The 10,141-nt window shown below is 45.6% G+C and overlaps 2 protein-coding genes across 2 annotated transcripts; both read right to left on the reverse strand.

The window, feature by feature from the left end:
* Window positions 1-683: 683 nt before the first annotated feature.
* Window positions 684-4,867, reverse strand: ARPC5 (actin related protein 2/3 complex subunit 5). The gene is made up of 4 exons (XM_082052452.1): window positions 4,680-4,867; window positions 4,191-4,262; window positions 2,413-2,589; window positions 684-1,967 (listed from the first exon to the last, which is right to left on the reverse strand). Exons 1-4 carry the CDS (start codon window positions 4,821-4,823, stop codon window positions 1,905-1,907), a joined length of 456 nt encoding a protein of 151 aa, XP_081908578.1. The 5' UTR covers window positions 4,824-4,867; the 3' UTR covers window positions 684-1,904.
* Window positions 4,868-6,462: 1,595 nt separating this feature from the next.
* Window positions 6,463-7,422, reverse strand: APOBEC4 (apolipoprotein B mRNA editing enzyme catalytic polypeptide like 4; the record flags this gene model as incomplete). Its single annotated transcript, XM_082052294.1, has 1 exon — window positions 6,463-7,422. The coding sequence occupies one exon, from the start codon at window positions 7,420-7,422 to the stop codon at window positions 6,463-6,465; it is 960 nt and encodes a 319-aa protein (XP_081908420.1).
* Window positions 7,423-10,141: the final 2,719 nt, after the last annotated feature.

Raw genomic sequence — 10,141 nt, forward strand, 5'->3', positions numbered from 1 at the left:
AAATATTTTTCACCTATCTGGGATTACTTTTTACGTTTTTCTTTTAAATTAGGATCGATTGGTGTCTTCACCAAATTTGGATGAATGGAAGGAAACAGAGAAGCCAAACACAGTCCTGCAAATGCAGCTGCAAGGACAGAGCCGTTGCTGCAGGAGCCTTCTGTACCTATGCATGAATGTATGTATGTACAGTTAAATTATTAAAACCAACAATTAAATGTTTATTTAATCTCCTGGAGCTGGGGCAGGCAGACAAACAAAAGGCCAGCTGTGAAATTGGAAGTGTCCACACAACTGCCCTGTTGGGCCATTACCCTTTTTCTTCTTCTGTTCCTGAGAAAGCATCTAACATCAATGGTTGTAAGGATCCCGCCTTCTGGCTATTAATAGTACAATATAATAATACAATTAAAACCATTCCAGCGTAAGCAGAGATAGTTCTGGTTTGGAACGATGTGCCGCCTTGTTTAAATATCTCACTGAAATAATCACAGATTTTCTGGCTGGATGAAGCTACGCACGTGTTGTCATTACAAATAATGGCTAGAAAGCAAACCTAGCCAGAAAAATACTGAAATGAGGAAGCTTTGGGACTTGTTTTTTTACTCTTGTCCATCCTTGAACAGCAGCCTCCTGGAAATAGTTAGTCCAAGAGTTAACTTCAAGGCATTTCAGACACCGGCTAAGTATTCAGTGACAATTTATTGTCTGGTCTTTATTATTATTATTACAAAAAAAAAAAAAAAAAGGCAGATATCAAAAACCAGCAGAGATTTCACAAGTTCCTCAACAGTTTTACACAACTGAACTGCAGTAAAATGGTGAATGTAAAACACACATATTTCAGTCTTGGCCCTAAACCTTCAATGTGATCTGTGGTCTGGGATGCCCTGGGCTTTCCTAATTTTTTTAATGCACTCCTCTATTTTGGAGCCTGATTTGCCCACAAGCTGGCACAATGCCACTGGAATGTGAACTGTCTGGTATCCTTTAAGGCCCTATGCATCTAGAAAATAACATACGAGAGCTTTGTGAGGGTGGTGTGGATACCAGTACCCGTTTCTCAAATCACCCCAGGCAGCCACGTTGTTGTGCTTGACAAAAATCAAATCCCTTTCAAGTGGCTGAAAGGTGATTCGCTGTGTGAAAGCTGCTTTTTTCTTCTTTTCTTCAGGATCTTTGCTCCCCAAATTAGAGAGTTCACTGGGGTGGGCTCCGGCGTAAATGGACCATCAGCCTTTTAAATTCTACCATCCAAACTGCGCGACGGACAACTTGATCCCATTGTGATTTTCGGGCTGCGGACCCAAGCGTTTGACTGATCACGAGGAACCTGAACCGGCCGTGAGATGCGAGATGAAGGGAAATACTCAGCTCTCTGGAATGATACTCAGGATGGGAAGGGAGCCTTTGCTTTCTGTCCTGTTCAGAGGTGGACCAAAGGAACCGTGGTCCAGTTACCGATAGTAACAGCTGCCCCACTTCTCCAATACAGATTTTGCATCAAAACACTGCTTGGCTAGCGAAAAGGATTAAGACATTGCCCTGCGTCCCTCAGCATTTGCTTGGAAAGTCAGGTCCAAATCTGCCATAATTATACACAAACGCAAATCATCCTAAACATGAAGTTTGCACATGTCGCTATACGTGTCACTGAAATGTTCACGAGTACCAAATATTCCTGTTAGAAATACAATTGCACCTTCATAATCTTCCAGAAGAGAGAGGGAAAAAAAAAAAAAAAGAGATCACGATATGCATTATTTGTCAGGTATGAAAGAAGCAGCGAGAAGGCAAGCTGAGAGACAGGCGCTGCCCACAGGGCAGCAACGGCATTCGGTGCTTTGGGCTGTGTACCCGCATTTCGCGCGCCGCGGACGGCCGGCAACCGCTCGCTGCTGCATTTAAACCGTTTTCCTGGCAGTCAAAACGCGGACAATGGACCCCACTCCTCCAGCAGCCAGGGCCTGAGAAGGAAAACACAGCAATTAATACCAGGGTGAGGTAGTTACGGGCTGAAACAGCTGCTGAGCGGAAAGGCTGTATTTCAAATGAGCATCTCCCCACTCTTTGTGTTAAAAATGAAACCCTCACGCTCAGGGTGCCTGGGAAGGATGATCACATTTGCTTTGAAGACAGTTATTTAACAGGCCTTTATTTCCCTGCATAACCGAGTTGCAAATTTTGCTTCCCTCTAGGAAGGAAATTTCACTTCCAACTGCTTGAGTCACTGGATGGAACCATTTTGTTTGCCACAGTCTGACATAAAATCAAACTGCAGGATTTCTACCCAGAGGATCGGAAGAAGTAAACACGCGAGCTCGCAGGACCGTACCCTCCTCCCGGTGTGAAAGACGACATTTCCGATTTACCAAAGCGAAAGGCGGTTCTTACCAGTCCCTACCCACGCACCTTCTCGTGCCACTGCAGCAGCACCGCGCTGCTGTTGTCCGAGGGGCTCTCGAAGCCTTTGTAGATGTACTTCATCAGCAGGTCGACGCCGTTCTTGTCCAGCGACTGCACCGCCTTCTCGATATCGTTGGCTTTGAAAGATATGAGCACCTTCAGGACGATACTTTCAGCGCGATCCTGCCAACAAATGAGGAAGGCAGAGATACATTCACTCTCCTGTAAGGTGCGTTCAAATATTACTCAGCTCTCCAACAAACAAAACTAGCTTAATTTTTTTAAAAAACAATTCTAAAATTTGTCTGACTAGGACAGGTATGTCCTCAACGATGAACAGCATAAAAGAGTTTAACACATTTGTGCTGCTCTGGGTTTTCTGCTTCTCTGCTTGTGTCGGCAATTTCCACCAATTACATGAGGATACAGTTAAACACTAAATTTTCATATCAAAACTCAAGGTCTGGCAGGTTCTGAAAGAATTATAAGAATTAAGTACTTGATTGTCACCAGAGCCCTTTCCATGCCTTTGTGCTGTTTAGTGAGATACAACTATTTCATGGAAATGCCCTTGGCCAGCCTGGAAGAGGCGACTGCTGGAAGCCACACGTTTTCAACCCAGTCAGCTCCTGTCTCAGGCACACAGGCAGCATTAATATTTTGCATTAATAACCATTTGCATGTTGATCCAGATGTAGTTTCAAAACCAGGAATGTGTGTGGCATGATCACAGCAGCAGACTGGCCTTGTAATCAGCAAAAAGCAAAAATCTTCCCGTTCATCTGTCACTAACTGAGCGAGCATGAAAAGGTCTTGGGTTTGCTGGACTTCTGAATAATTCCATTATACAAATACTTCAAGCGGCTTCCTTCTTCAGAAATGATGCATGTTTGCTCGTTCAATTTAACAGCCCATAGCTGCTTGGCTTAGCAAGACCTCACATGAAGAACTTTAAGTAAAAAACACAAAAATTTCCGTGAGAGCAACTAAAAATGAAGCCAAACATTAAAATTCAGTCACTCTGCCCTCTTCAATCCCACTGCTTTCAAAGTGTATTCTTAAACACATCAATACGGACCTAAGGGAAACAAGTCATGAATCTGAGGACAAAGCCGATCAGTCTCTTATACAGCATGGATCGCAAAACCCTGCGAAAACCCGCAGGAAAGGGCTGGGTGGAAAAATCTCCACCGGTGGCCTGGTGAGCAGCAGGGAAACGTGCCTGTAAGGAGAACAGAGCTCTGCAGGCGCTCGCCATCTGGGCAGTGCCACATCTTATCTGCTTGCTCCTCACTGCCGCAATCATGAGCCATTCAAGGTTTATTTTGGGGAGATTCAGAAATACATGCAGCCAGCAATCTGTCACAGGGGGAGCGCTCTGAGGTTTTAACGGCTTCATTTTGATTGGATGCGCTAAGCATCATTTCTTCCTTTTTTGCAGGTCTGGCTGTGCTAGGAGGGTTTCCTCAGTCAGTGGAGGTTCCTCCATCGTTCAGTGCCGACTACATCGATTTGCTGCCACGTCTGGATTGGGCATGAGCACCTGGAGATGTGCAGAGTTACCCAGGGCACACAACATACAGCCACGGTACACGGGAGAACACGCAAAACCTGACCTAGCAACAAGTTAAAGGTATGTGATTAAAAGAGGTCATAAATGGTTTGACATAGAGGAGTATCCTAAAAAAACAGCCCTCTTGGCTTCCTCAAAGCACATCTGGCCAGAGTTTTTAAGGAAAGGGTTTTTACGGCGTAGCCCATGAGTGAGTTAGTTCCTGTTTCACCTTCACTGCCTGGTTCTTTGTGTTGATGGGAGGGTTCTTCAGAGCCGCCTGCAGCGCAGCCATCATGTTCCCTGTGCCAGGGGGTTAAGGACCAGACACCAGCTCTTTGCAAAGCAACAGAACCAGCTCCGGGCCAGGGATACCGGGAGCTGGCTTGTGCACACCTCAAGGTTCAGTGGGTGCAATGATTCCCTCAGCAGGCAGCACAGGTTGCAATGTGAGGTAGCAATTATCAGCACACAGGAAACCCCAACCACGGGACACCTCCCAGATACCGCAACCCCGGGACGCCTCTGCCGGAGCCGCCTTCCGCCGTCACCCCTGGGCCCCTTTTCCCCTGTCAGGACAGGCCCCGGTCGCCCCTCTCCGTCCCCCGCACGTTTGTTCCCATACACGGCAGCCCCGGTGCCGCCGAACACCGCCCCGCGCACCCCCCCACCCCGCGGCCGCTCCCGACGGAACTCGTTCCCGCCCGGCGGCGGAAGGATATTGCCGCAGACACGAGTCCACCTCGCCCTCATCGGGCCCCGCTTGCCCGTCGCCTCCGTCCTCCTCGTCCACGAACTTGTTCTCGTCGTACTCGTCTACGTCCACCCGGCGAAACCGCGCCGAAGACACCGTGTGTTTCGCCATGGCTGCTCCCCGTCACTGCTGCCGCTGCCCCGCCCGCCGCTGGGCGCATGCGCTCCGCGCCGGCGCACTGAGGGGAAAGGGCCAAGGGGCGCTGCGGCGGGAGGGAGGACAGACGGGGTAAGAAGCCCTTTTCCTCACAGAAAGACTGGGTGTTTGCAGCGTTTCCTCACAGAAAGATTGGATATTGGCAACGTTTTCTCACAGAAAGGGTTGTAAAGCGCTGGAACAGGCAGTGATGGAGTCACCATCCCTGGAGAGGTTGAACAGACACAGATGAGGTTCTGAGGGACAGGGGTCAGTGCCAGGGGTGGGTTAGCGGTTGCACTCGATGTCTTCCAACCGAGATGATTTTCTGGTGTTCGGGGTTTGGCTCTGAACTTGGCGAAGCCCAAGCTCAAGCACACGTTTGTTACTACAAGAGTTAAAAAATAGCACAGGCTTTATGTTTCATGGCAAAAGAAAATAATCGTCCTGATGCTACAGCTGCTTGTGATTGTGTCAGTCAACATTTTAGCAGAAAGTGCAGACCGAGTATGATCTAATTCAAGAAAGCTTTTCTAAGGCAGCGCCGAGGTGCTGTACGTGTGAGGGATCTGGTGAATTTCTGCACGTTTCTGCCTGTCTTAGGTCATTAGAGACGCAGAAAAATGTTGGAGGTTTGAACATTTGCACAAGTGGGGTCACCTGCTGAAGTGAAGGGTGTTTAAGGTCACACTGGGAAGCAGCCTCATTTTTTCACTCAGATACATAATTGCTCTGACCATAGAAAGAGGGAAAAAAAAAGAGCAGAAACACTGAGAAATGAGCTAGTGTGTTTAACCACAATTAAACATTTCTGGGGAGGGAACCACCCGTTTGCCTGGGAACAATATGTTCTTGATTTCAGTCACCTATTCTTTAAAACCTTTAGTAGAATAATGAATATATTGCATCACAAAATGATCATATTGCTCTAAATGACAAGAACTTCATTCTTTCCCACTTCTGCTTGGATTGTGTAGTTTTTGCGTTATCTGTATTATCCTGTTTGATATTTCTTATTAATCAGAACATTACACAGCTGTGTGAGGTTCCTCTTCATGGAAGGCAGCAGCCTTAGAAAAAACTATATATATATATATATATGTATATATACACACACACATATACATGTTTGTCTAAACCCCTCTATTGTTAAGGAAGCGGCTGGTGTGAAAACCTTATTCATGCCCCAGTGTTCCCTGCAGAACCACCTTCTTGCTCGAGCAGGAATGTGGGATCTGTCCTGTGTTCCACCAAAGCTGCTCAGCTGGGGAGCCACAACCCGGCTGGAGTTGTGCTTGTAGCCCGTGAACTGTTGACCTGTGTCTGGTGGAAACTGGCTTGAAAGCAAGATACAAATTTATCACCAGAGGTATTCTCATAAGATAGTGAGGTTTTGGGTTATGTTTGAAACGTACAGTAGTAAAGCAAAAGCATGTCATCATCATCATTTATTTGAGACCCACAGTTACTTTATGGGTTAACTTTTGTAGGGGTGACTTTTTTAATATATTTTTTGTGATGTCAGTTTTACAGCCTGAAAGCAGTTCAATTTGTGTCATCTTCAGAGTAGGTGTCTGCTGCTTGGAAACCCTTCAGAATGATGAGATTCATTGAATTATTCCTTTGGCATTTTTAAATGCCTTATGATATTTTTAGGTCTGGGGTCTAGATGTTCCCTCTGAAAGGACAGAAACATGCCTGGGAAAAGCACTGAGCAGCTCTGGGACATGGGAGGTGGCAGAATGCCCGGCATCGCCTGGAAAGGCTGCTTGGGAGAAGAAAAGGCTTTTAAGTTGTGCTGCGCAGCAGGATTTTCTGGCACTGCCTGTGGAAAGGCTTTCCTAAAATACAGTTTCATTTCCATTAAGCCATTAATTTGATATGGATTTTGTCCACCTGCTGAGGTTCTCAGTGGTGAAGCTGGGTGACAAAGGCTTGTCCATGGGATGCTGTAGACAAAATTGCAGAGAAGGTGATGCATTGTCCCCCCAGGCAGCCTCTGCAGTGTCACCCGAGGCCACAAGCTGCAGAGGCTCCGCAAAGCCTCGCGGTTCCATGCGGCCGTGGGGAAACCGGCCTCGGTGTGATAAAGCTGAGAGAAATAGATGCAGAGCGTGATTTCTGGATGCTTCAGCAAGAAGTTGTAGATTTTAGTGATGCAGCAGTGGTAGGCCTCGTTACAAGGAGAGAAGTTGGAATAGAGGGTGATGCTTCTGATGTTGTCACAGGCATCTGTAACCGCACCCAGATAACCACCCGCCGCGAACAGCAGAGATTCGGGATGCTTGTCTTGGTCAGTGCAGTTTGTAGCATGGCCTTTCTGGACAACTCTGCCTGAGAAACTCCTCAGTTCGTAGAAGAGAAGGTGTTTGTTTTGGGGAGTTGCTGTTGATCTGTATGGGAAGCCAAAGACCCTCTGAAATTCCGTGTAAGGGACTCTGGCTTCTTCACCGGTCCGTATGTGGTAGGGACACGCAGCACAGGTGTGGCTCTGTCTCTGCCAGCGATAGGGCTTTACTACTGTCCCCTGGTTTGTCAAATATTCTTGCAAAATGGTCTTCTCTTCTGGATTCATGTTCTGTTGAAAAATCTCCCTGTTTATGTGCTATGTAGCGGACAGTCCTGAGTAAAAAAGGGAAACTAATATTTTCATTTAATCCTCCAATTCGCTTTGCACTTGAACTGCAAAAATAATGGGGGGCAATTTCTCAAAAATTGTGCTGAAGCTTGTAGTAAGACGTAATAACTTGGTTGATGACATAGAGAACAAAGTTCTCGGACAGCCTGGGAGCATTTTTAGTTTTCACAAACTAGCCTTTTTGCTAAAAACAGAAGTCAGAAACATTTATTTGGCTTCTACCCTCTTATCCTAAACAGGAGAAACTGTACAATAAAAACAGCCATGCTTTTCAGGAACTGATTAGCAGATGAGCTTTATGCAATCTGGCCAAAAAAACCCCAAGTAAATACCAACACCAACAAAAAAAAAAAAAAGGTATAATTACCATCTCTGCAGCTCCAGCTCAGGGTAACAGTGAATATTTATCTGGCTTCCTTCACTGACTTTTTAGGATTGGTTCAGAATTCCCACTGGGTGAATATTTCAAGCTTTCTTTTCAAAATGAAGTGGTAAAGCCGGAAGTTCCTATTTCTCCCCTGTTTGGGTAGAAGGCTCTGTCCCCAGCACAGCAGCTTTGCTGCGGTTGGGATGGTGACAGCAGGCGGCTCCTCGACTGGTGCCGAGTGCTGGGAGACCAGAATATAAACAGGATTTTCTTTTGTCCAGCCAGCCACCTGTGGGAATTAAGCTGCCGTTCTTTGCCTGTCAATATTTGTTTCCTATCTTATTAAGTTTCCTTTGTTTCTTTAGTGCTGTTTTGATACAGTGTTTTTATAGCTGAAAAATGGATTTTGTTCTAAGGAACAGGTTACTAAATTTGTTTCCAGGTGATTGTGATTTCTGCGTGTGTTGTGCCAGCTGGGCAGAAAGCTCTTGTTGTGCTTCTGCTCTCGTTCACAGGCAACACGTCATTTCAGAAGTTTGTGTGTGTAATTCAAGTGAGCGGTGGCCGTTCCGTGAGGAAGCTGAGCTGTGCATGCTTTGTTGGGCAGGGCTCCAGATGAGGGCAAACACAAGGTTTGTGTAGATGAACAACTTTTGGCTCAAGCACTGCAGCAGATAATTATTTTTCTTCACTGCTGCTGTAATTGAGCCACTCATCATCCCTGGATCTGGTTTAATTCTGTTACTGCTTTTCTGACTGTGTGCAATTTTTCCATCTGCACGTTTTATTACAGCTTGCTTCTGCATTCCATGTTGTTTCACCCTCTGACTGTATTTCATTTTCTTCTTAAATTACTAATTTGATTCATTTGCTTTGTTTTCCACTGCTGACTCTATGCCAACTTCCCTGCATTTTCCTGTGTTGAGGCTCTTTCCTGATCCAAGCCATTGTGCTGCTCTCATCCAGATTACTTGTAAAGATTGGCTTCCTGGCATCAAGAACGCTCCATTTGTCATTTTTGATGTTTCTATGCATTTTTGATATTCAGTCGTACTGTGCATTGCGAGATAGTTGTGGCAGTGGTGTGTCTTAGAAAATGAAAAATGCATTTACCACCTGTCACAGAAAAGAGCAGGTCTGAAAACCAGGGTGGTTTTATTTGCAGAGGGATGTTACGAGAGAGATATCGCCACCTTGTCAGTTCTCCTGTAGGCTGCCAATATGATTAAAGACAATTTAAAAAGCTGTAAATGTGGGGCAAGGTTCCAATTCCTTCTGTCCCTGGGGGTGTTTTTGCAGAGCCGGGATGGCCACACGATGGCAATGCTGCACACCAGGGAGGTGTCCCATTTTGTGCTAGAGAGACCTGAAGTTTAATATTTCCTTCTAAAACTTGCCTCTTTTTGCTTGTTTGGCAGTTGGCCTGATCAAAACCCAGCAAATATTCAGTCTTCTCAATTAGTGGCACATCCTTCTCATTTACCACATATGGCAGTCCCGTAACCGATCATTTTGGGGGTGCAAAGAGGAAGGATGTTCACCAAAAGTGCAAGTTAGGCACAATGGAAGAAAGCTGAGCACTCGTCATATTCTTGGGATGGACCCGTTTCTGGTTTATGAGAAAGCAGGAAGTTGTTTTTTTGTTTCCCCCTCCCTCCCTTTTTTTTTTTTATTTTTTTTTTCTAAAGTAGAGAGAAAAAGGTGCAAATGTCTTATACAAAATCTCTTAAACTGGTGCCTGTATGCACGTATATTTGGATGTGTGTGTGTACACGTGTGTGGATTAAGCAGCTAACAGGAGCACTCATCATTCAGCTCTCCTGCAGAAAAAGTTCTTTTCCCATGCACAGTTTTATTTGATAATACTGAACAGCTCAGTAGCATCTGTCATCTTCAAAGTAGTTTATGAATCTGACCAAGTGGTTAAAATATAATCTGGTCTAAATGGCTGCTTTCCCGGTATTTCTGCTGCTTAGTGTCACTTAGATCCTGCGCAGGGGAAATTGTTAAAGTGGCTTCTGACTTCCAGGGTGCCTAATTTGTCAGTGATCCTGATGCCTCTGCAGAGCTAGTAAATGCTGCAGACTTTAGCTGAAGTTCATAGCTTCTGTGAGTTGGAAGTTTGGAATTCAGATGGTTTCAGGCTGGGAGATAAAAAATGAAGCTACTCAAAAGATGGTTTTCCTACTGTCTGTCTCCAGTACCCCCTTTTTGGCACTAATCAGTTGTAAAGTGCTTTGAGAGCTTCCAAACCTGTGGTGCACCACAGGATTGTATGGTGATGTATAG

This window comes from Streptopelia decaocto (genome assembly GCF_964273445.1).
Source record: "Streptopelia decaocto genome assembly, chromosome: 5".
Classification (NCBI taxonomy): Eukaryota; Metazoa; Chordata; class Aves; order Columbiformes; family Columbidae; genus Streptopelia; species Streptopelia decaocto.